Source organism: Diadema setosum, chromosome 5, assembly GCF_964275005.1.
Source record: "Diadema setosum chromosome 5, eeDiaSeto1, whole genome shotgun sequence".
In the NCBI taxonomy this organism is placed as follows: domain Eukaryota; kingdom Metazoa; phylum Echinodermata; class Echinoidea; order Diadematoida; family Diadematidae; genus Diadema; species Diadema setosum.
Window position 1 is genome coordinate 3342090 of NC_092689.1, and position 27889 is coordinate 3369978.

A 27889-nucleotide genomic window follows, 5' to 3' on the forward strand; every position below is an offset into this window, starting at 1 on the left:
ACCACCACCAATTGTCATCATTATCGTCATTTCATAATCATCACCACCACCATCTCTTCCCTAACTAACATACCTCATCATATATATATATATTATTATTTTATTTATGATATATATTTGAATATTTCTACCACCACCGCTATTTCTGTCTTTACCAAAAGTGCCGGTAGTATACTAATTCCATTACCACTGATTTAACCATTGATGCTTTGTCAGAATTGGTATACATACATATGTATACTCTACGAGTATAAATCATATTTTCACAAGGTCATCTTTGTACAGGCTAACCGCCAACATCACCATCATCATCACTTTCACACCTTAGAAGCACTACTTCTTCCGACCACCTTCGAGGCTACTACCACCTTACCACAGCCATCACAACTGTCACCTTATTAGTCATAGCTATAATTATGATCTTCGCCACAACTTATCGCCGCCTCTCCTTTTTCCCCATCTTCCGTTGCCCTTTGTTCATATATCTTCAAGCGTGTCATGCACATGGGTCAATATACAGCTCATATATGCTTGCTTCTTGACCATGTGTGCGTATCAATTTAGACATCACACCGAACAAATAGTTTTGCGATGACTTCGGCGGTACCAAACCAGGCATCAATCATCTTTTGATTAAACATCGCGGTTTGTTTCATGAGCCGCATCGCGGCAGAGCGTCCGTCCTCAGCCATTATGACGTCTTACCATAACGTCTAAACACACAATTTCATGATAAGCTCTATCCCTCATTTACTTCTTTCTATGTGGATGTCTATTATCATTATCACCAAATATTAATTAACCCTTTCTTTGCTAATGAGTCAAATGTGCATAAATTTCTCACGCATTCCTATGGACGGGAAATGAATGCGACCGCAAAGGGTTAAAGAACTTATTTAAGCTATCTTCCCCTTCCCTGCTTTCTTGGCTTGTTCTTTGTGTTTTCTTCAGTGACTGTATGTTGGTAGATAGGTATGTATGTCATATGTAAGAAGCATGCATGTATATCTTTCTTTATTCATACATCTACCTGTCTTTGATTCTGATATCTTCTTATCGACATTATCTTTTCATCCATTCTGTTTCTATATTCTCTCTTCGTTCCAATTAAAGTCATTTCCATCAAATAAACAGAGAAGTTATATACAATGTATAAGCAGAACATTATTATTTGTGATAATTGAAAAAATGTAAATTAACAAAATACATGTAAAAATGATTAACAAATGAAGAAAACAATTGTATCTTATCAAGATATACATATGCATATAGTAAAAGTTAATTAAGGATGGGAATGGAAATGGAGGGTCCCACTAAAAAGCAAAGCTTGTACGATATGGGACCCTCGGAAAATAAATAAGAACAGCCAATAACGAATTAAAGAAGCTACAAACCAATATAAAACAAAATCAAACGAACTAATGTCAACTGACATGATATCAAATTACGAAGGAAAAAAAAAAAGAAGAAGAAGAAAAAAAAAGGGGGAAAAGAAGAGACTCATTCCTCTCTTTTCTACTATGCATGACATCTACTTCTTCCACAATCGGTCTTTCTGCCTTTCGTGTCGTTTTATTTAATTTACAACAGATATGATTACAACATTTGAATACACATTATAGCTTACTAATGATACAACAATGCAATGAAAAACAAACTGTGAACAATATTACAATTGTGTAATTTCAAGACAAGTACAGAAAAAAATGGTTGGAAATGGAGGGGATTGCTAAAAAGCAGAGCTTGTAGTCTGCAGTCCTCTCATAGAAAACTGTTGTTACAAAACTGATAAAACGAGGGAAAGAAAGTAAAGAAAAATGCCTTTTTCGTTCTGTATTTCTATCTACGTCTTTGTCCACCAGCATCTGTACTTCCACCCCCCCCCCCCCCAAAGAAAGAAAGTAAGAATGAATGAATGATTAAAAAACAAAACTAAAACACATACATAAACTGCCCAAGGTGTGGAAAGGTTTTCCATTCCGGCACCTGCTACGTCACTACGTATTGCACCCCTCCCCATTATAGCTTCCCGTTTCGTCTCACCAAGGAGGTACCTTGCTCGCCTAGTACCTCCTTGGTCTCACCACTTGAATTGCGGTTACAATGTTTATTCGGAAGTAAAAGAATTTCGACCACGCGATGTTTATTTATAGACACTCCTAGACCTGTAAACTCTTCGCAACTTACTAATGAATAAACTCACATAATGGTATCATGAATAACCCTTTCATTGGGTGCTCTTCAATATAACGAATCATAGACACAAATGACATATACAAACTATAAGCCCTGTACAGTCCACAATATAATCATAAATGAAATTTCTGACTTTGACCGACATTTCATTGCGTCTCGACCTTGATTATGAAGTCAGCGTCACTGCGATTGCAAGAAAGTTTGAGCACGCGAATTTGATTGGAAGTGAAAGTCAGGTGAGTTCATTCATGAAAAGGGGTGTTAATGGTCCATGCAGTTATTCTCTGAGTAAAAATTTTGTTCTCATGTTCCTTATGTAGTTCATATCGAGCCATAATTTAAATAAAGTGGAAAAGACAATCTACTGGGCTCTGCAATTGGATTAAAATTTGTTAAATTAACGAAAAGCAGACAACATTTTTGCTGCGGAATGGTCCACTGTTCTATGACGTCACTTGATACTTCCGGGTGTCTGCTAGCTGCGGAACTAGAGTTTCGCAAGACTTGTGTGCGATTTGCATGCAGTCTGAGTACACATATTCGCTTGTGTGTAAAAGTGAAATAGGGAAACTACCGTGGCGATAGAAGCGTGCCAATCCGCGACCGAGCTGTTCCCTTGCATCTATCTGCCAGCGAGCTCGCGACGATCTTCGTTCTACGTGTGTGCTTGCCTAGCGCCTCCCGCCCGTCACGGTAAATATAGGATCATGTGTCATACACGTTTGGCATTTTTTCTCCACTCTTATTGACCGGCTGGTATTGGTAACTGGTAACACGCCGCTTCAGCGCTGCGGAGCTACTCTGGATGTGTATCTAGGGCCTAATATTTATCTGTTGGAATATCTTTGTGTACAGAGCTCTGTTGGACATACTCAGGATTACAGACTCAATAATGATGGCGAGGACTTGTTTCTCTTGGAAGGTATTCACCGCATGCCTGGTGACTTTTACAGGATTATTCATGCCGTGTTCATGGAGCTGCGACCCACTGTCGGAGTCTACGGACTTGAAGGCCTACAGATCCCCGATCGTGGTGGAAGGAACCCTGATAGGTGCCAATGCGACGGTGTCCAGAAAAACACTGAAGGGAGATTTTTCCCAAAGGGTATCAGAAATCCAGCTTTCTGGATTTGATTCTGAGAACCCATGTACGGGTCCCATAAGTTCATTTACTGAGGGTACGAATTATTTGTTATTTATTAGACAAACTTCAAATCCCGGAATTTATTCCCTAATGGGGAATCCCGAAGAAACAACGAGAACGGGCAAGCGAGCTGTCCGCAAAGTCGACAAATCTGGTGAGTTTATGAAGAAAATACCAAGATCTGATTATGGTGTTGTCTTTCCTTCGATTTAGGTGTTTGACCCCAACACAATGATTTTTATAAAATACGTTTACTCTCCTTCATGCTGCGGCTATGCAGCTGACAAAATGTCGGCATTTTGTAACACAAGGGAGTATTTTTGTTCCCCGCGAATCATCTCTCCTGCCCTCGGGGCACCCGTGGCCTGGCCGACACGCGCGGTCGATTAACTTCGGGAGCCAAGATCATCGATGGGCCGAAACGTCGGCCCTTTTACAGTATCCCACGCTAAGCCAGTCCCGAGATCTGCACAATAATTTTTTTTTTTTTCAGAGTTTGAGTGATGGTTATCCTTGCTTTTTACGAGGCACAAATACACAATATGCTTCATTGTACGAAAGTATGTGTTTTGCGATGACCATCAATGAATTGCAGACATGGTAGATGGTATTTGTATTGTCATTTTCCACTGGAAAATAATTAGTCCCTTTCTACGGCTTCCACATCTTTGACGTGATCATTGCAAAAAAGTCAAAAGTGTATAATATGTATGCTCTTTTGGGTCAAACCAGAATAGATTCTTAATAATCATACCGAAATAACCAATTTGTACTTGTGACCTCTCCAAGAAAATGTAAGTCTGCAACTAGTACTATTGAGTTGATGTCAGAGACCTCGTTGATGGTATTCAAAGTGAGACAGATTGAAGGGGGGGGGGGGGAGGAGAGAGCAAATTTGTAGTTTGTGTGTATGAATGGCTCACATTCTCCCTGAAACATTTGCCTTTATAACTGAAACCCCTCCTCTCTCCCCCCCCCCTCAAGTAAATCCTCAGCAAGCAGAAGAAGAAAGGAATATAGATCTACAAACCTGGAATATGGAATCTTCAAGGTGGACATCTATGTTTCTCCGATAAACAATCAAAATTGTGTTCATAAACTATCATAGTGGCTCTATTTTTGTTTTTTAATCTGTTAACTGCCTGATGATGTACATGGAGCTCTATTGTGATTTCAGGAAAAAAAAAGTCGTGACATAAGTGTAATGATCAATCTTGGAACTGAGCTCTGTCACTTTCAAAAATAAAAGGAGCAAAAACAAGTATGACTTTTTCCCAGAATATTACAATGTGAAGATCTGCAGGCCATTGTGGTAGCATGTATGTGAAATGTTACATGTTTAACAATAATTGATTAACAAAATCATGAAATATACCAAGAGCAGCAGTTTCATCTAAGTAAAAGAAAAAAAAAATGTTCCAACTCCTAAATGCTACAATGTATCCCTATCAGTATGCACTCACCTAGAGATTGAGTGGTAGGGCTTATAGCACAAAGTGGTCCTATAGATGGAGGAATTGAGAATGCCTTCAGTGTAGCTGTTTGAGCTTTTGTCTGTGTCAGCCCAACTTCTAAAGCATGTCTGACGCAGCCTGGATGTATGTGGGCATCATTTTCGTGCCTTCCGTTCAGCCATAATTAGTGCTAGTGGTTCCATGGCCCTCTTTCCACGCCTGGTGCTCATTTTATGGTTCGTGACTTTATGCGAGGATAATCAGCTTGCTTGTTTTCACGCTTCCTGAGCTGCAGTCTTGAGTGTCATTTTTTTTTTTTGGGGGGGGGGGGTGGAGGGATGGAGCATGGGAGATGGATGGATGCATTCATGAGCATGGCAGTGTGTGTTCCAAGATTCACATTATTGTTTGAAAAAACGACAGCTGTTAAGAAAGGATGAGTAATATATTCTCCTTCTAGCAGTGTCAAGCAAGCATAGGGAGTCAATAAGTTCCTTAGCTTATGATTTTTTACCGTGGAGACCCAAACAGAGAATAAAGCTAGGTTAAACTACTGCTATTTTACAAAAATTCATACATACAATGTATCCGTGTTTATAGTTTGTTTGAAATACTTAGTACATTTATAGTATGTATTCATTCAATCCTTTTAAATATTCTTATCAGAATGCAAAAGGTCAAGAAACATATGTATGATTTACTGAAAATTTCTACTCCATATACAAACTTTACACCTATCACATTATGATGTCCAACTACTAATTACAATGTAGTACAGTGTATATTACCAGAAGGTAAAGACATAAAAACATCAGTGCACTGAGTATACATTGTACTGTACTTCATCATCCCATAAGTCCTACAGTGCACAGGAGTAATTGAGTTTTGCATTGTAATACCAGGCCAGAGAATTGCATCCTAGTATTGCGCAATGTGTCCCCAATCTGGAAGCTGAGAGAGCTGCCTGCCAAATAAACATTGCTCTGCTACAGTTGTACTGTTGACTACCATCGATTGCATTAGTGGTTAGATTTATGTATGCTGACCAAACTAACTGTAGACCTATGTAAGTTGCCACCATTTATGACACACAATGTAGGTCTTTTAACTGCAGTGTGGACTGCATTGAGTAAAGTGCAAGTTTAGCATATTGATGCCAATTCTGCACCTTTGTGCAATGAATAACAGGAGCTGCAATGAAATGAATAGCGCAAAAAACCAAGTTGACTGAACTGTCCCCATTACATTCCCGAACTGGCTAGACCAATAGAAGATCTCGATTCAGGACATGTCGGCTCTTGCCTGCTCAACAATAGCTCCTAATCTTGCCCCCTCCCCCTCCCTCACCTCTGGTGCATACACAGGAGGTTCTTGATCTGAAAACTAAACTTTTAAATCAATTGGAGAGGTCAATGAATGGCGTCTTAATGCTGTCTGGTATGTTTTCTTCCCTTCTTCTTTCGGTGCAGCCTTATACATTCTGCCAAGATACAGGAATGGTTTCCTTTTCCCTCAATTACTTTGTTTCCACAAACCCCCACCCCAGCTGGTGACAAGATAGGTTAAACTTCTCATCAGAAACCATAGCCAGGGTTCTCACCTCCCTGGTTAAAGAAAGGGACTCATTGATACCCTTTTTTGTTGCAGTGTGCAAACAGAAATGAAATGCAACATCCCATATCTAGGACAATTGCCCTTCATTTTAGCTGCCTTGCCATGAAAATGGAGTAGTAATCTCTTTGGCATATGACCCAGAATTCAGGTTGGAAAAAGCCAGGACGTGGGCTTGACTTAAAGGGAAGATAAACCCCAAGAACAATGTGGATTGAGTGAAAGCAGCAACATTAGTAGAACACATCAGTGAAAGTTTGAAGAAAATCGGACAATTGATGCAAAAGTTATGAATTTTTAAAGTTTTGGTGTTGGAACCGCTGGATGAGGAGACTACTAGAGGTTATGACGTATGAGTGGACTACAATATCAAGAAAATATAAAGAAAATACTACAAAAATCCATTTTTCATGAAAATTACAAATTCCATCAACTTGATATTGACATATGTTAAGGGTAGCAATTATTCCCCCTGCTTTCTGAAAGCGGTTGGTCCACTACTCTTTCATAATTCTAGAAAAGTGAATTTTTGTTGAATATCCTTTATATTTTCTTTGTATTGTTGTCCACTCATACGTCATATCCTCTAGTAGTCTCCTCATCCAGCGGTTCCAACACCAAAACTTTAAAAATTCATAACTTTTGCATCGATTGTCCGATTTTTCTCAAACTTTCACTGATGTGTTCTACTAATGTTGCTGCTTTCACTCAATCCACATTGCTCTTTGGGTTTACCTTCCCTTTAAACTTCCCTACACTGTATGTTCTGCAGGATTGTAACCCATGAGGGTCAAACATGTCAGTTTGTGTAATCATGAATGAATCGTGCATGCTCTTGTGGCAGTGTGGTTTCGAGCCTGCTTGTTGGTTTGTTTTCATTTGATCAAACCAAAAGTTCAGTGTGATATTCATAATAAACACAAACCTTCAATTATCTTGTATCCTTATTTGCTTGACCTCTAGATACAACCTTGTACCTTGGCCATGGCTGACAGTAATAGGCCACCAACTACTGCCTATTCATTTGGGACAGTGACAGGTGCTTCATAAATTTTGCTATCTTTCTTTTTGGACGACAAGGAAAAATTTGTTCTATGTTGCAAAACCGTTGTAAAAGGGGGCATTCACATTGAGAGTTGCCATGGTATATCAAATACCACAATAATTTGTTGGCTGTATTGTCATTGGTGAAATACCATGGTAATTTATTTGGTACAATGCTCATTCATGAATAGTAAATCTGTTAAAACAGGTAAACTATACCCAGCCCTGTTGTACAAAAGTCGCGACAGTCGTAGTAAACAGGGTGCATGGGCATTTTTTCAATGGAAAGAGATATAAAGTGTGTCTGGCCATGTGAGAAATACGCTTCTTTTCAATCAGTAGTATTTTGTGACACTATTTTGTGTGTGTGTGTGTGTGTGTGAAGTTGGAATTACTTCCAGAAATGTCGTGGTATTTTGCATAGTATTTCACAGTGCATTTTGTGGTGTACATGTACAACTGTAGTTATTGCGTTTACATTACAAAATACTGTACAAAATGCTGCTGTATTTTACTGTCAAAGTGTAGTATATGCTGTAGAAATTGGATTGTTTTATAAATCACAGGTAGTGGAAATGGATTTATTTATAGACTTTCTTTCTTTTTTTTTTCCTTCAACATTTCAGAGGTGAGTTTAGTTTGATTTGCAGGGACATGAACCCTTTGTAATGAAAAGCCTGTCTGTCTGGACTGTCAGAAAAGTTGACTGTCAGACTTTCATAGTGTCAAATTTCAGTGATAATTATATCAACAGATTACACTGGTGACGGATCGTCGTAAATTACTTTAAAATAGCCTTGTATTTATATTTGTAGAGGAAACCCCAGGTATTGTATCATTTAGAATAAAGAGAAGAATTTACACCAAAAAAGAAAAAAGAAAAAAGAAAACCACCATGCAGCTTTGAGTAATTGACTTTGTTAGTTGGAAGCCATACTGCTGTTTTCAAAACCTGGAGTAGCTAGCTCCTTTGCTAAAACTCTGAACAATCACCATACTCAGGTAGAGAGAGAGAGAGAGAGAGAAGGGGGGGGGGGTGGGACTTTAAAGATGCAACTTTAAAGAATTCAAGTGCAATTCCACACCCGTTTGATCTCCAGTCTGTGAGCTGTTCCGCCGTCTTTTGTGGGCCGAGCGTGATTTCGTCTGCTAGCCCTTTGTTGTGAGACCCTGCACCCAGTCACTGAGCTTGAATGGGATCTGTAGTGAGGTATTTCAAATGCTGAGCCCGAACACGGCACTCACAACAATTGTTGCTAGCCAGGGTGAATGGTACTGTGTGCTTCCGAGATTCCTTTCCCTCTCTCTTTAGCTTTCTTTCTTTATTCCTCAACTTTATCTGCCTGTTAAACATGCTTAGGAAAAGATCCGTTTTCTATCAAAAAAGTACTTAAAAACCAAAACCTGCAGTCAGTCGATAACGGACACAATAGATAGTGTGTTAGAACTATTTCTCTCCATCACCTTATCAATTAGTGTTCTCTTTTATTGGCTAATTTTATGTGTGAGAAAATGGAGTGCTTCTCACGTAGCCAAACATCTAACGGTATGCAATGCAAGTGTAACAGATTCTTCAGTTGAGCTTATTGTCAATGCATTGAACTAATGGCTGCATTTATAAGAAGGAGGAGGTTTCAGTTTTCTAAATTATTGATTAAATTCTCTAATTAGTTTTGTGTATCAGTACGCAAACCAATGAGAGAATTGCGAGCTGGGAGATATACTATATACACCATATATTTAGCGAGTCCATTTTTTTTTTTTTTTGATTCAGAACTTTGCGACAATTTTGCAAGTGGCCAAATTTGCAATCATGGAGTACAGTACCATATGGAGAAGTGTATGTGTGCATGTCGCATTCTCATTGGGATCAGAGTTGATATTATTTTGTCTTATTAATTTTCAAATAGCACCTGACTCGCGAAATTCGCAAGAATAAAAACCTTGCGAAATATATGGTGTATATAGTAATCACTTCATTTGTACATGTAGGTCTACAATGTATTTCTATTTGGCAAAAAAAAAAAAAAACAACAACCAAGAACATGTGAAACTTTATAATCCATTTAACTTTCTCACCATGTGTTCCATTTTACTGAAACCATCACTTACTTTCATTTCACTTTCTACACAACAGTCCTACTGATATTGGAATCATGTTGGCCCTATGTTACTTTGAGAATGTGTTGTGGACAAGCATGAGAGAAATCCTGAAGTCAATGCCCAATTACTCAAGTTTTACTGTATTTAAGTCTTACTTACTAATGTTTTGTGAGTAAGATTTTGTAAGAATTGGGACTTCCTGACAATTTTGCGAGTGGTTGAAATTGTGATGATAGGGTATTAAGAAATGGATGGAGAAAGGTACATGTACAGTATGTGTGTCACATTCATATTGGGATCAAGGTTGATATTTTTGTATAATGCTTTAAAATTCATGAATAGCACTGTGAAGTTACACCTATGGGCCCGAATTCACGAAGGTGGTACAAGCGAAACCATGGTCTAAACCATGGACAAAAACCATGGAGCGCCAAGTGTCAAACGGAATATTTCGTTACGAAATTGGTCATTTCGTCGACAAAATGACTGTTTCGTTAACGAAATGTTAACTAAATGTTCATTTAGTTACAAAATGTTGTCATTTCTTTACAAAATAATCATTTCATCGACGAAATGACTGATTTCGTAGCGAAATATCCCATGCGACACTTGGCATTCCATGGTTTTTGTCCTTGGTTTAAACCATGGTTTCATTTGTACCACCTTCGTGAATTTGGGCCATGGTGTATAGATGTATCGATGCAGAATACGGTAAGGATGTAATGACTGAACCTAGTGACATTTTTTTTTTTCGTACATGTGTACTCACACACAGTATGCACTTATGGAAAATGTGCTCCGGGGCGTTATCCATATAAATTTTCATATGACACATGTTCAGTAATCACATTGTACAAAGCGTCACCCAAAACATTGTTTGATGTGCAATGTAGAAACTAATGACAATACATAAGTATGTGCATTTATTATAGACCATATTGTCTAAACTCCTGCAAGAGCTAACAAATAGATGTATATAATACGTATTGGGTTTATTATGACCAGTATGAACTCTATTCATATTTGGACTTCTGAACAGCCCAGAGTGCTTCTGTTGCAGTCTGATTCACCTCTTATAGTGTCCCCCTATGGAACAATTAGTCACACAACAGCAGGTGCATGATCTGTAACACACTACACACTTTGAAACCACAGATTAGTGCAACGACTCGAGAAATCTTCATTCAACACATTGTTATTCTTATGACAGGACTAAGGAGGCTCAATAAGATACCCAGTACTGTCTCTTCACTTTTTCTTTTTTAAATCTCAAAGAGAAAGTGAGGAAAAAATGTAGCTCAGAAATCAAGCATAAATAAACGTGCACATGAACTGTGCGCTGAGTAATAAAAAGTGCTGCGGTTGCACCTCATATCATGTTCCTTTTACATACTTGTATGAAGTGAAGATGTGTGTATGTGTGTGTGTGTGTGTGTGTGTGTATGAACTGGAGTCAGAATCCTGCTATGTGTCGCAGAGAAATTCATTTTTGTTAGTTGACCTGAGCGAGATCCGCAAGTGTGACTTCTTGTCCTGATACTCTGTGTCATTCAAATTAAATTTGCTTGCATGGGGAGAAAAAAACAACAACAACCAAACCCAGAAATCAATAGTTTTTCATCTCAAAGAGAATTAGGACCTTGCATTCTTCGATTCAACCACTTCACAGCTCAGTGAAGGCATTATGTTGATAGCAATACACAGCACTGTGTATCAATGGAGAAGAAAAAAAAAAGAATTATGTTTGACTTCAAAGGGTAACATGGATCCATTCTCGTACTCTTTGAAGGGGAAGTTGTTGGTGTGAACAGTCTGTGAAGGCTTTTTAATACACTAACAAAGAGTTTGTTTGTAAACATGATTGTAAACACACATCTTGCTAATCAGAGATATTCTTGTAAATCTGAATGCAAAGTTATATTTCTCATGAATAGGTTTCTAATATTGTGTTTGGCCATTTGTTGTCTTTTTTTCTTTGCTGTTATAAAACTCATATCTGCATTTTAAATTCATAATTGAATTGGGATGCTTTTTAATCTATGCCAGTTTAGATGTAAAGGTCGTGTCACCCCAGGGACAATACTACTATGTCAAAATGATCATGGTCATTGCCTGACAAATGTACTGCTACAGTTCAGAGATAAGCTGCATCGATCGATGTGTACTTTAATACTTGTTTAAGTCTATTTATTGTGAAATACAACTGCGAGCAGATGCACACACTGCTCAATGTTGTGTGCCGGAACACAACATGCATGTTCAAAATGACACTTGCACAGGTACGATTCATCTGCTTACTCGGGGCGCGCCGAAGTTAACCAAAATTGCATTAGGTTCGGCTGCAGCCTGCTATGATGGTGGTTCTGTTCTCCACATTACGATCGAGACATTAGTTTGATTTCGACTGCGTCTTTGACCTTTTTATCTCGCAGATTGGCTGATCCGGGGAACAGCATTAGGTCTAATTGAATCAGAAAATTAATCGCATATTCAGAAATCTGGAGCTTATTCGCGTGCCCGATTAGTAGGAAGGGGAAAGAGGGAAGGCAAGCGCCGTATGTATCAGGTATGATGTGCTGTGGAAATGTGTGACATGAAGAGGGTATGAATGTGGAAGTGGTGGTGATTCTGATACATCTATAGAAAAACTGATTTACAGAAATTGAGAGAGAAAGATAGTGAGAAAAGACAGACATGGAAAGAGAGACTCTGTGTGTATTATTGTTATTATTATTATTTTATTCGGCATTTCAGACATGTGCACATGTACATGGGTAAACACAAACACGTGTAATTCAGCATAACAAAAATAAGATAGATTATAACATAGAGACAAAGCACAAATGAGAGAAAAAAAGGAAGAAGAAAAGTGTATGTGTAAAATGTCAGTGCTCATGTATGCCAGTAAGAGAAGAATGAGAATACACAAAAAGAATTAAAATGCTACATCATGTGCTTGTGAAAGAGAAAACTGAGAAGTACAGGCACCACTAACGCTCATACGACTTGTACAGTCATTGTATACAAATTACAATTTTGTTTCCAGAAAATTTGGTGGTATTCTGCTGTGAAAATGCAGTATCAAGTTCAATCTGTCAAGTTGATGGTTACAAATTGGGGAAAAAAATACTTTTGTGAAATTCCTTTTCAAAAATAAGTCAAAGTGAATGATGCTACTCATATTCAATTCTGATGTGTAAATATGAACAGGAGGTTCCTGGCATTTGAAACATTTTGTTTGAATTAGGCGTGACTTTTTCACAGTAGAAGCTAACCTGTAAGACATTGCAGGCAGTAAAGAGTGTTTTGCCATAGAGAATAAACTAATTCTGCAAAAGCAAATATTGATGCATTTCAATCGTGCCATGATTCGATCTGGAATTCGGCCAAATCCAATACTACTCCCCAAATTTTCCCCGTCTCTTCAGTGCGGGCCCAAATGCGGCCGCGGCAAATAGACTCCCGGCCGTCCATCCGTCGATTTTGATGGATTCACCTCCGCGGTCAGAGATAACTTGATGGTGATAGACGACGTCCTGTCAAATTTGTCCGCAACGGAGACATAGCTGACACCGTGCGGTTGACACGTCTCATTTTCTCCGCATCGTTCTTCCCTGTCAGCGAGGATTTGTAAAGTGTATTGAAAACCCCCGAGAAGCGAGTACCAATTTCTCGGCCCTCCGACACACTTTTCAACACCTTGTTCAAGTAGCTCTGTCGTGACCTGTACGGAGATCTATGGATAAATGAAAAAGAGAGGGGAAAAAAATCTCTGTGGGAGCAGCCATGCACAAATGCAGAACTTTTCTGCAGAAGAAAATGATGTGGGTAATTGACATATGAAAACTTGTGGAAATTGTTTCACTTTTGTGTTGTACTGCAATTTCTTTTATTTTCCGGCAAACCAAGTGCATTTTGTAAACTGTTTCTATGCAGGTCGTACATCCGAAAACATCAAACTCCCAAACAAACAAAGCTATGATGCATTGCACATATCACCATCAACTGCGTGCATGACCACACAGAAGTAAGTAGAGTGGATAACCAAATAGAGCATAAAAAATATCCTAGTTGCTTAATACAAAAGCACTCTACGACTATCCCCGCACTTTTGGTCACATTCCAGGATTTCATGTATTTTAAGAGCGGCAGTGTTTGTCGTACAGTACCAGCCTAGAATTAGCATGCATTGAGGTATGTTGCAACCATTCAGCTCAGCTTTAAAGGTAAAGATGAGCATTGGTAGTAATCTCTCACTTGCCCTAAAACTTGTGTTTTTGTAGAAAAATTTGATACATGGTATTTTATCATTGTTGTTGTTATGTCATTAATTGAAATTTCAACTTGTCTTGCAATGACAGCTTTCTGTTTTTCCATCAACCAAATCTAGAAATCTATGGAATCAGATCACCACTGACTAAAGGTATAGTTATTTTCCTGCAGAATAGAACTGTTTCATTTAAGTATCAATATCTGCAAAACAAACAGTGGATGACAATTTAATGTTTTGATAACACTTCAACATTATGATTATGAAAGGCTTTAAAAATGTAGGACCCTTGTACTGTAAAATGAGGAATGTTCATGTGCATTTCAGTTTCGCAAATTTTGCGAGAGCCAAGATTCGCAATTAATATGCAACTCGCAAAAAATTCATGCTGCGAAAAAGGCCGTCGGTTCCAATTCACGAAAATTTGCAACAAAAATATTGTGTTTTACAGTAATTTTTACTTTTGCTTTCCTTGTGCAACTCTTTGTATACCAGATGAACCAAGCTATATTTTGATCTTCAGAAAAGAATCAGAAGGACTTCAATCAAAATGGACTCTGTGATCCCATTAAAGGGAAGATAAACCCCAAGAGCAATGTGAGTTGAGTGAAAGCAGCAACATTAGTAGAACACATTAGTGAAAGTTTGAAGAAAATCGGAAAATCGATGCAAAAGTTATGAATTTTTAAAGTTTTGATGTTGGAACCGCTGGATGAGGAGACTACTAGAGGTTATGACGTATGAGTGGACAACAATACCAAGAAAATATAAAGAAAATTCTGCAAAAATCCATTTTTCTTGAAAATTACAAATTCCATCAACTTGATATTGACATATGTTAAGGGTAGCAATTATTCCCCCTGCTTTCTGAAAGCGGTGGTCCATTGCTCTTTCATAATTCTAGAAAAGTGAATTTTTGTTGAATTTCCTTTATATTTTCTTTGTATTGTTGTCCACTCATACGTCATATCCTGTAGTAGTCTCCTCATCCAGCGGTTCCAACATCAAAACTTCAAAAATTAATAACTTTTGCATCGCTTGTCCGATTTTCCTCAAACTTTCACTGATGTGTTCTACTAATGTTGCTGCTTTCACTCAATCCACATTGTTTTTTGGGTTTACCTTCCCTTTAAATATGTATGGCTGTAAGGATGATTTTGTTGGAAGAGGTGCATCCACCGGACATGGCTTCTGATTTTGAATGTACACACGTCCGCCCCCCCGCCCCCCCCCCCCCCCAATGATGAATGTGATACAGGGAGAGTGAATACATGGAGTGAACAGTGCCTGCTGCGAACACACCTGCGCTCGACCTTTACATGGTCGTCATCAAGCTAGCCCCCTCCCTCCCCCCCCCCCCCCCCCCCCCCATTGCCAAGTCCTGATATTGGACCGGGAATCCATCAGAGCAGAGTGTTCCTTTGAGGCGGGTTTCAGGCTAAGCCGTGTAAACTATACCCCGTCCCGCTTAATGTCACTGACAGGATTACAGCGGCTAGCCATGTTTGTGTGATGGATCGGCCAAGAGACTTTCACATCCTGGGCTCTGCCCAAACCTGGACGGGGAAAATACTGCACAGTGTCGCGGAATACAAGGCCGTACGACGACCCACCTCTATAGAGTCATGTCAAATGGGGGACGAATATCGGGGATACGGGAGGGGTGCAACATCAAAATCATTTCCCAATCCCGAGGCTGTACACAGTTTCCCACCGTTCCATGTTATGGATGTTGATTGAAAAAGTAGGTTTTTTTACTAAAATTCGTTGTTCCTCTCTTCACTTATAGCTGAATCCAGAAGATTTGTGCGATGGAGAAGGTGGATGCTCAATGTATCAATGATTATACTGATCATTGGTTACTCTGTAGAAGCCCTTTCTGGTAAAAGGCAGAAAAAAAGAAGAGTGATAGTTTATGAAAACCAATACTTTAACTGCATGTAAGTGAACACTAATATTTAAAGATAACCTGATTTCAAGGAAATCCAATCAAAAAATAAAATGAATACAGATAGAGAAAAATATGTCAATATGTGTATTCACATTTGAATTGCTGTGGTACTAAATACTGCTGTAAGATTGTTGGTACTGTTGTCATTGGTGAAATACAGTACCATGGTAGTGGATAGGCCCTGCTGCAGTAATTTACTTGACCCCATCCTCATTTACAAAATATTGTGGTATTTCTGGCCCAAAATTACACCTCTTCAAGGTAAGCAGTGTGCATACAAGTACGCATAACTCCTAAGCCACAATGCAATTAGGAGCTTCGTTTCATCGTTGCTCAAGCGATTAAGTTTTGATTGTGGTTGATCCATCTTGCAAATACATGTAATATATTCTACTGCACTACACAGTTCAGGACGTCTTTGTACAAGTAAAGTATACTACAGTGCGTAAATATACGTTCGTGCAATTACCTTCACCTCATGCATTCTCAAATAGTGTGGGGGGAAGATAAGAATTGTGTCATTTCAGGTGGGAAACATGCCACTATGCACTGGGTAGCATTTCTTGACATGGTTTGCACTCGAATCTCGCATGCGTGTTTCATGCGAACTTTGAATTACCACTCTAAGTACCACAGTATTTTGAGGTGTCTTTGCATGCACATTTCGAAGTACCCAGCAAAATACTACGTAATTACACCGTAAATGTGAGTGCGCCTATGCCATTCAGTTATTTTTGTGGTTCACACTTTCTACACGAAAAAATGGCAAGTGTACTTCACCGACCAAAGAGGCTTTATAACAGCTTTCAAACATCTCCTGAAGACTCCATCCCCCGAAATGCTTTTTTTCCCCAGGTCGGGAGGGATGGAGTTTTTGCTGGAATGTCTCCCAAACCGACACGGATTGGAAAAAGTCCACCAGGGATCAGTGCTAAGTCAGGTTGAAGCGACATAGCAGCTTAGGCTCTGCCTATCAGGCAAGGTGATTCTATTTGGAGAGATTCCCATTCAGGAAAATATTTCTAAGCAATTTATTCTTTTTTTTTTGGGGGGGGGGGAGGAGGGGATGTCGGGTCATGATCCTTAAAAACATGTAGCATAAAAAGAAGGAAGAATTTGAGTTTGGTTGTAGGGTGCTGGATAAATAAAGCTGTTGACCCGTTTCTCCTGAAATTCCACAACAAATTTGAGGTTGCCTTAAACCCTACATTTTTTTTTTTTTATTCATCTAAGCTGTCTTTCCTTTGCTTGTCCTATTCCTTGCTCTCTAATATATGATTTGTTCACAGATAGCTGGCATACAGAGAGTGCTTGTGAAATCTGTTCCTAACAGGCCTAAAAGTAAAACTAACTTCAAAACCCACATCTCTCCTTGCTTAGTTTTAGGATGACTGGAATTCTGCTTGTGTGATCATGATTCTATACTATGAGGAGTACTTTGCAGTCCTTAAAAATATTGAAATGACATGATCATCAAGACAAATAGCCATTTTCTTGTTTTCATGTAGAAAGTGAATGTGTGAAACACAATGATAGCTAACTGGAATCAGGGAAGTCCCTGCTGGAATCATATTAGGTGCAGGCCCCAGATACCATCACCACTAGAGGCTAGAGCTAAAGACATTATATAGGCACTTTATTGATGATTCTGTAATTTGATGAGTTATAATCACATCACTATCCAATCTATGGTTTCTTTTCTTTGCATATTTTGCTGAGATTCCACAATGGACATTTGCATATATCCATTTGCCTATTAAATGTATAAACACTAAATGATGGAACATCTGCATTACACAGTATCTTCAGTGGTACTGAAGTTATCTTGATGAAGCAGCATACATTGATCCTATTTTCACGAGACAGAAATATCTCCTTTGTCTCATGAGCGGACCTGGGTCTCTGGCATTTGTGGCATATTTTTCCAATGCATGACTTGTGGAATGTGAACGTAGTGAGCAAGTACCGCATGAATCAAATCAACATATATACCATCTCATGCAGAGTATGGCTGCATTTGACACAATAGAAAAAGGGAAATGGCAGGAGCCAAATATTTTCCCATTTACCCAAAAGAATTGTCCAAATAAATCCGAAATTTCTTCAAATGTTATTAGATTTTCTCCACCTGCCATCATGGCCAGACACAGTCGGGGATACATCAGAGTGAAAGTCAATTTGTTTAGGAGACCGCAAGGGAGACAGCATATTTCCTGATAGTCAAGTGATCAGTAATTTTATCGCAGCCCACACTTTTTTATCATTTTTTTTTTTGTTAACAGTAGATTGTTTTCATTTCTCAAATGGAAGGACCCGAGAGACGGAGGAAAGTGGAGAGGGAAAAGATGATAATATCAGATATCTCGGGTGAAAAAGATATTGTGCCGAGGGAGCGGCAGTGTGATATACTGAGAGGTCCTTTGACGGAGAGTAAAGTGGCAGCAGCGGGGCGATTTCCGTGAAGTAGGACAAATTAGACCTGAAGCAAGAAGGCAGGGTCTGGGCAGTTGTCGTGCCACAATACTGTCCTCTCTCTCACGTATAGGTTTCGGACGGCGCGATCATAAAACAGAGTTGGTTTTGTTTGCTGCTGGTCTGTTGGCTTTCATTCATTCAGTCGAAGGTTGGTGTTTTCCTTCCTCCCTTTCTTGTTTTGTTTTCTTACTTCTGCTTGCTGTGCTCTCTGTCTTATTTTCTTTTGGCGGAGACGGCCGAAACTCTTTTGAGTGGGCACAGTTTGTTCCTTTGATGGAAAGCAATTTAAGGGTGTGAATGGTGGTGCTTATCTAATCACAAGTGCTCGGAGGGGGTGCAGCTCCCCTCTCATCTCCCCTGGCCCTGGTAGAAGAACTGGTAGAGGGTCTCTCTCCCTCCATCACGCACCCTCTGTTGATTCCGTTCTCCCTGTTCTTCGTGCTACTGCTGCCCCCATGAGTCCTGGTTTGTGGTAGTTGCTCTTTAAAATCTCCAGTAATAAAGAGGAGGATGGGAGAGATTTCTTGTAGGCAAAAAACAAACAAACAAACGAACACAAAAACAAAAATTGTCAACATGTTTAGAGAGTGTGCAAATCTAGTTATTTATAGAAATACTACAAGCAAGCTCTCCCAAAGATTTCTCAAATCACGTCCAGGAGGTGAGCTTCAATGGAGCCTTGTTCAATTCTGGGCACCCCATTTGTAGTCTGCCAGACCAGTACTGGTATACAGCTGTAGTACATTTAAAGAGGCAAATTGTAGCATGACCTTCTCCTATTTTGCTGACAAACTGAGCACTTTTTATGTACGTCTATGAATGTACATCACTACCTCACATGCATGTACTGGGAGCTTCCTGTTTGATGGACGGGCTATCTGGTTTGCGACATACATGTAGCTGTTGTATGGAATTTATGTCTTTGTGTGTGTTATTGGAAGTATAGCTTCACTGACTCCAAATATGATTTAAGATATATATATTTCAGAAACATGATTATTGGTATTACATCTGTGTAGTCTAAGACTAAATATTGAGACAAAATATTGAGAGATAGAGAGCCAGATAGCTACAGAAAGAGGGGGGGGGGGGAGGAGATAGCTGGTCCTAAAGATGCAGTCAAACTAAAGGCCGACTGATACCTGGAGAAAACCTCTGGAGGAAACTTGGTGGTGGTGGTGATGATGTTGCGGCCGACATCTCATCTGTCTGCCTGATAAAAAGGGCATCCCCTTTGGTATCTAGGGACAGATGCAGGTGTTGTGAACCCCTTGACCCACTTCATGCTGAGTGTCTCCAGCCTTTGTCTGGAGTCACTATTTCTGCCTCGCTATCGGAACGTGACAGATCATGGCAGCAAATGATCTATTGGCTGTAAACATTTTTTTTTTCCTTTTTACAAATCACATTGTATAACCTCTTTGTGGATTTATCCCTGCTTTGTTTTATGATGCTGACTCAGGAAATCTTTTGATATTAATTTTGATGTTTTTACTGTCTTTGTTGTTATGGTCATTGTTTTTATTATTATTGTGTTTGTTGTTATGGTCATTGTTTTTATTATTATTGTGTTTGGTTAATGCTGAATCATAGTGCATTTTGTCAGTTTTATCATTATATTTCTTATGTTTAGTTTTTTATGAATGTGGGGAAGGAAATAGGGCCTTTTAAAAAATTGTTCAAAATTGTTTTGAATTTTTCTACGCTAAAGATAGAAAATATCCAATGGCTGTCCCATTCAGTCAAATAGGCCTGTGCTATAATCTATTAAATGTGTGTTTGCCTACCAAATGTACTGCAAGTGAGCTCTGTAGTATACAATATGTTGCTTTGGTGATACACATCTCATGGGGTCCCAGATATTAACTTTAAAACCATATCGAGATCTAGCTCTGATGGGAGTCCCTCAGTCCAGATCAGGGGCATATAATTTGGTAAAGCAGAACTCAACCTAGAAATTGTGAGGCGTAGCAACAAATGGTGGTTGTACTTTGCTTATTATTAGTTTGTTTGTTTTTTCAATGAATCATGCATTTTATTGAATAGGTCATACAGATTTTACAATTTTCATGATTTCATAATACTTGACATGCAGGATCAGAAGATTTGAGAATGTAAAAAACATGTTTGTGTTCTTTTTTGTCAAATGTATCTATTTCAATTGCCACTTTTTACTTCATTTTGAAGATCATGCAATCTATAGTTAGATAGAGAAATGTCTGGTAATGAATAGGTTTGCAAATGCCGTACTTAATCTTTCATGATATTAATTCTGTGCGAAGGATGAGGCTAGTTTCAGGAAAAATTCAAAACGAATGACACAGTTGAGCCTGAATTTGATCATGGTTTAATCTAATAAGACTCCTCAGAATGTGGGTAGATTTACTTGGAGATGCCCCACATGCTGTCAAATGGCTAAATCATTTCTAGAGACAAGTTCATTAGTCCGCGACTCCATGCCGAAAGCTTGGCAGAGGCAGGCAATGAACCTGGATGGCCATTTCTCGAAACGGCGACATATACATGGCTTTACGTGTGGAGCTCTCGGGAGGATTCGTGACAATTTATGGAATGCTCATTTTCCACACTTACGGCCGGATGAGGAAGAGGGGAAGAAACAACATACGAAGGGATGTGATTAGTTTCAAGACATTCAAGAACCCCTTCCCCTCCCCCTACCCCCACCCAGGGGGAAAAAAGTAAATATTGCAGGGGCCTCTGCTGGGCATCACATTTCAGGCTTTTTTATGTGAGTGTGTGATGTTTTTCCCTGGTTGCTTCCTCATCTTTCCTGTACACATTCTTTTTTCTTTATAGAGATGCAGAAATGCTTTTCCTTGCCCATGATCACTTCTACAGCTTGCTTGGGGGGCCAAACTCTCCATCTGCTTCTGTGGGTACATCTGTTCGCTACCCATTCCATGTGTGGCCGAGGACACCCAATATGCTTGCAGTGACACGGAAAGGCCGAAAGTCACATGAGACACCACGATTCACATTTTTTTTTTTCTATTTTGTTGCTCACTCCGGCAGTCTCCGGCATTTCTTCGATGCTATTGACACACCAGGGACCACAATATTCTCCCTTGTGCAAATTTGACATACAAATCCGAGGTCACCGCAGGCCCTTCTTTCTGCCTTGATTCAAGTTCACAATCTATGAGAACGAGCAGGAGTCTTGCACTTGTGCATTTGTATTTTACATTTAATTCAGCTGGACCAGGCAAGATGCTGTACTGCATTTTGTGTTGTGTGTGATTTTACACTAGCGTGTGTATTTTTTTTTTCTATGGGTTTCTTTTCCCTTTTAGCCAAAATGGAGCAAATTAGGCAGGAGTGGACTTCGTGCGGGAAGCAAGTGCTGTTTATTACCGGCAGCAGTGCAGCGGCCCATCTGCGCTGTCACAATTCGGCGACAATTCGAGATGAACCAATTGTGGAAACACTTTCCAATTCCATGTTTGACGAAAGTGATATCCTTGGATGTTGTGGCTGTCTCAACAGCTGCCTTGCCTCCGACTTCTGATATGATATCTCAAAAGTACTTCTGCACAGGGGGAAAAGGAAAAACAAGAAACAAAACAACAACAGCAAACACGGAGAATGGCTTGGAAGCCATCCCTATCGAAAGAAATCATACCGGCCATCAATTTTAGCCCCAGATTTTTGTCTACGTCAACCTTTGTGTGAATGTGTGTGTGTGAATGTGTGTGTGTTTGTGTGTGTGTGTGTGTGTGTGTGTGTGTGAGATAGAGAGAGAAGGAGAAAGAGAAAGAGAGGCTGAAAGCCTACATTCCCAGAGTGCGTATGTATGCGTACCAATCTCCATGAGATAGAATGAAAAGAATAGTGCAACAAGCCATCTCTCATCCTTTGCCAGCATTCAAAGATGAATTGCAATTTCGCGTGATAATGATCAGGTATTCATTAAGCTAAATTACTGGTTAATCTGGTGACAATAAACACAGGTTATGGCAACAATGACCAACAAATACAGAAGTCATATTATTTGTCAAAGCAAACTAGCCGTGAGCATATCATTGTCAATCAAAGAAGCAAAATAATAGGCCTATACCATTTTGGTTCCAAAATAATAATTGTTGAAAGTATTTGTCAAGGAGCATCACTATTATCATCATCATCATCATCATCATCATCATCATCACCAAGACGTGAAAATTCAAAGTGTTGGTCTCCATCGACTGATAGTCTAAATAGCAATAAGGTTGACAGAGCTGCTCAGTAACAACAGCTACTGTAAAGCCAGATATTTTTGCGGTATGAAATTTTTGCAAATGGGAGTTGACGGTCTTTTTGCAGTGTGAAATCTTCACGAATTGGAGGTGATGGTATTTTTTGTGGTGTAAAATTTCGCAAATTGCCACCGGCATTCAGTGCAAATAGTGTCGAAGAACTTTTGCGTGCATTTCAATTTTCTAAATCTTGGCCCTCGCGAATTTAAAATGCACACGAACACTTCTGGGCCCCGTTGCTAGAAACTTTGCGTTTAAACGCAACTTGCAACTGATTGTCACTGGCCAATCAAAATCATTGTTGCATACATGTCTTCTTAATAGGGCAGACCCTGAGCCAATCAGAATGGTCAGTGACAATCAGTTGCAAGTTGCGTTTAAACGCAAAGTTTCTAGCAACGGGGCCCTGGTCTTACAGTACTCTTTCATACATCTATGCATATATTAATTTTTCAATTTTATTTGCCTATTGTGCCATCATGGGATACAACAAAATGGCACATCTAAATCGATGATGTCATAATGTGGGATGCAATTCCACTAAGCTGGAGGAGAAGGAAGAGAGGTCTCTGCAGCTGCTACTACTAAGGCGAGACATGTGCCTTGGGTTTATACACAAATGGAAACATTCAGCAAGTAGAACCAAACTTTGATTCGATTTTGATGTGCAATTTATCTTCCTTTTCATGCCCGGTGAGGATGAGTCATCTATGTGCAAGTAATGATGAGAAATTTTTAGGGGGAAAAAGTCATATTTTGCTGGTTAGACAGGTCAAGGGGGAGGGAGGGAGGGGGTGGGGATGATCATAAAGGAACTATTTGACCATGGTGTGAGTTCGCTGACAGAATTTTCATGGAAATTATAGAGAATGGTTTATCAAAGCTTGGTTGAATTTTCTTAGGGGAAATGCACTTCCAAGGACACCCATTGTGACATTGGAAATTTATGATGAGGAAATGTCTAACAATTTTTACGCATGGGAATCTGCAGTGAAATTGAAAATATACAGAATGTAGAGCATTATATCTCGACGAAATTAGTCACTTCAAATGGAAAAAGTAGATTTAAATCCATATCATGAACCTTTTTGATATCTTAAAGGTAGGGAATCCCATTTGCATGCCTTAAATGAAGAGTTGTGTATACACAGTGGTATGTTGAAGAGAGTATCATTTTAGAAACTCTCATAAAGTATTGAAAGTGGAAGGTAACATTTAGTACATTTTTATTGACCGTTAGATTTTGAATTGAATTTTTTTCGGGGCTCACCGTAAATTCCAGTACATTACTAGGCTACCTTTGCAGACCCATGCACTACATGTGTGTCCATCATGTATATTTTGTGAAGAAAGGTCATCAAAACTTACAAACACATTCTTGCCACACACTCTATATGTTATTACACCAGCTCTTATACTTTTAGATTTGTGTTTATAGATAAAGAATACAGAAGACTGCAACAAAAAGGCTTAAGAGCGGCTGACACACAGAACTACTGAGTAGTTGAGTTTTGTGCATTATTCAAATTGTAGATAACTGTTGACTTCCAAATTTCTAAGCAGTGGCCTAAACAAGTCCCCTGAGGTTCATATTTAATGTTTTGCTGCATTTTGGGAGGTCTGTAAAAGGTATCCCCTACCTTTAAAGGGATGGTATAGTGTTAGTTGAGATGGGGATTCAGATTTTTACTTTTTGCAAGATAATTCGATAATTTGGATATCTCAGCCATTTTATAACCAATTTCCATCAAATAAACTTTGAATTCCTCTTAGAATTGTACACTCTTTCATATTTCATAAGAGGTTCTCCATGATCTCACACAAAAAAGTTGGAAACCTGAAGCCCCATCTCAGCCAAAGCTATAGGCCTACACCCCTTTCTAGGTAACCCAATCATTGCTTGCCATTTTTATTTGTTTGTTTTCAGAATAGCATAGTTGACTGACTAGACTTGGCCTTATTTCATTGTAGCATTTCTGGATAAGGGATTGTAGGCAATGTTGAGTGGTTACAAACAACAGCAGTGTCTTACTGTCAAGTTTTTTTTTTTCTCTCGACACCACCTTGGACCAGGATGTGTGTCCTTGGAAGCCATTTGTGGACATGGCCTTTGTTATGTGGTAATCATGGAAGAAGATGCTCATGTTTCACAGTACTCCCAACAGTGATGTTTCTTTTTTTTTTTTTAGTTTGATCTGATCAACAAGTTTGTTGGGTAGTGACTATCACTACTAGAGTGAATCTTATCTGCATAGATGTAGGCCTACATATGAAACATCAAGACAATATGACCTAGATGCCCACTAATACTCAATAGGGATACTGTATTCATCGAACAGCAAAATAAAATTATCTTGTTTTTATTTTGCTGCACATCAAGTGTGTTCTAAATCCCCTCTTCAGTTTTGGCAAAAAGGATGTGTTCTTGAGAAAAGCTGGCAGAATTGTTTTAATATCTTTTAATCATTCAAACTCCCATCTATACATTACCCCATTGACAGGCATAATCAAAATTGAATTACCAAAGAGCATACTCATCACAGTGTATTAGTACAATGCAATTTATGAATGTTTGCTATATATTTTTTTATTATTATTGATACAACAATTTTCATTCAGGAAGAAACTTATCAGAAACTATGGGTAGTATGTTCATGTATGTGAATTTGTCCCATCTCCACCCCAATTATCTCCAAGGAAATATTAAGCTCTGCAACAGTTTTAGCTTGTTTCTTGTGATCTCTATAAACTGTATCTAGACCTTTAAGCATGTGAAACTTCCCATGATGTAATACTATTCTTTATGTTGTCAAACAACCAGGTAGCATATTTTTGGTTGAAATCAAAAGTGAACGTGGAGGCGAGACAAATTCCATCAAATTTTGTCAAATAGAGAGGTCTTTGATCTCCCTCCTTGCTTTCACTTTGAGACTCCACATGACATGGGTTTACCTTTCATTGTGTGATCATTACCAAGGGAACACAGACAGAGATTTGCTGGAATAATATCCAATTTGCCACCCACCTGTTTCTTGACTAAGGCAATTTTTATCCCATTATATGTAGTGACTAAGCAGATTATCTATGTTTCAAACTAGATCAGTGGGCAAGGTAAAGGACAAAGGGGAAAATGAAAGCAGTGTATTTGAGAGAAAGATACAGAAAGAGGAGTAAATCGAAGAGAGGGAGACAAACAAAGGGTGTTCAGACGGGAAAAAATTATACTAGAACGGTTTGTAGCTATACCAAAACGGTATAGCTATATGATGAATTATATACGTCTGAACGTTGACTAACGAAACAACGTATAACGAAACGACGTATAGCGAAACGACGGTCAGAGCATCGTTTCGAACTAGAACTCGATAACGAATCAGCATTCCAACGTGTCTATTGTGCATCAGAACGTATAGCAACCATAGAACGGTATAATTGGGCGGGGCTTAATGGGAGCGAGCACGAAAGGTGACCTTGTACCTGTCACTCATGACCATAACAACATGCGCAGTGAGAAACTGCACATCTATATGACGTTTTTCCGGAATGGTCGAAATTAGCATCTGAACGGTCTGTCGGCTATACGATGATTCTTTATACGTCGTTTCTTTATCGAGTTTTGGTATAAACTGGCTTGCGTCTGAACAGGGGGACAGACCGAAAATGAGAGAGGGAGAGGTAGATTGTAGGTCAGTTTTTATTGATATTGTCTCTCTCCTCTTGTCTTTCAGTTTAGATTTCCATCTCATCATCCCACCTTGTCCAGTTAGGAATCATGACAGGTGGTGAAAGTGTCATAAAAATATGATTGTGATAGAGGGAGGATGATTTATGATTTTACTTTATGATTGAATTGAGAAATCCTCTTTGTTTGTTGTTTGTACATGCTGTTTTGAAGATTGTAATACTGTTTTGAAGAAGTGTGGGAGGGAATTTTGTAGAATATTTTTTTAAAGAATTTCACTTATCATCGCTAGATTGACTGGCAAGTGCATGTCATATAAAATATGATATATGGCAAATTCTATTATGCTGTTTTCTCATGTTATATCTACAAGTGATATATTGGAGAATGTTTTCAGAATAGAACCTCTTAATAATCTGTAAGCATGTTTGTGTTAAAAAGTGCCATGCTCCTTTTAATACTTGCATCATAAAACATGGATGTGATGTAAACTGACATAACTTGGCAGAGCCAAGATTTTATTGTTGTTTACAGATATACACACAGCGGTATTGGTGATCTCATACAATCAAATGAATACTAATTTGTTTAGAGAGAAAGATATTAGATAAGTATACTCTTGGTACCTTTATGGAAAGAAAAACCACAATTTGCCTCATGGACAGGAACGCTCGTAATGTTGATGAGCACTTGCCATTTCACATAGCTATGTGCATATAAAATGCCAATGTGGATATTAGTACGATGGCATCTGACATTACTAAATCTTCAGTTCTGACCGTCCAATATCAATATCATTATTTCCTAAACACAGCCAATTTCCAGATTTTCCTACTTTAATGAGAAAGAGATGGTGCTGCATTTGAAAAAAAAAGGCAGCATTGCTGTTCAGCTAGTCTTTCCGGGAACATATCTGCCCGTGCATATATCAACATAATATGTTGCATTCCCAACTATTTTCATGTCTCCGTGTGCCATACAGATGCACATCATTTCACTTGACGTAAATTTTCAGCCCCCTCATCATTATCTTTTTGCTGACTAGGTTCATACATTTTTTCATCATGACCAGCAGTGGAATGCTTTTGTCGCTTTATTCATACCTTTGTGATTTACATTTTTTCCTCGTACAACATTCTCTTAACTTTAGTCTTCAGTACTTGATACTGATGTATGTACCATTCAGAGGGAAACCCTGGTGATATCAGGTGATTCTGATTGAACATTATTTTGTTTTCTTCTCCCAGAACTAGGTCTATCTTTTTTTCTGAGGTAGAGAGAAATTTCTCTTGACAGTCATGAGTTTGGCCAAGACCTTTTTTGACCTCTTCAAAGTCATCATGGTAGTTGGCAGAAACCTTGCTCCTTTCCTAGTTAAACTCTCCCTTTGCTCTCTCTCTCTCTCTCTCTCTCTCTTATCTGTCCCTCCTTAACCCTTAACAACTGAAGATTCTGTACATAATGGCCTCATGTTCCCTAGAAGGTACAGCAATATTACTTTTACTTCGACAACTTTCTAAATTATAAAATAGCTCACAGCATGTATACTTTTGTCTGATATAAGTTGTGCTTATTTCAAGGCCTATTAAGACTTTACCAAGAGACTGGTGTGTCACAGATGTAATTCTGACATACTTTTCTGTTGACCTTTGACCTCTTTCAAATTATGCAATCATATATTTTGTATGAAAACAATGAAAATGGTA

The 27889-nt window shown here is 38.8% G+C and overlaps 1 protein-coding gene across 1 annotated transcript in view; it reads left to right on the forward strand.

The window, feature by feature from the left end:
* The first annotated feature begins 2964 nt into the window (after positions 1-2964).
* The window catches only part of LOC140229005 (uncharacterized), a 198820-nt gene continuing 173895 nt past the window's right edge, over positions 2965-27889 (forward strand). The window contains exon 1 of the mRNA XM_072309268.1: positions 2965-3494. Coding sequence (XP_072165369.1) covers positions 3089-3494 — 406 coding nt within the window. The 5' untranslated portion in view covers positions 2965-3088. The remainder of the gene's footprint in view (positions 3495-27889) is intronic.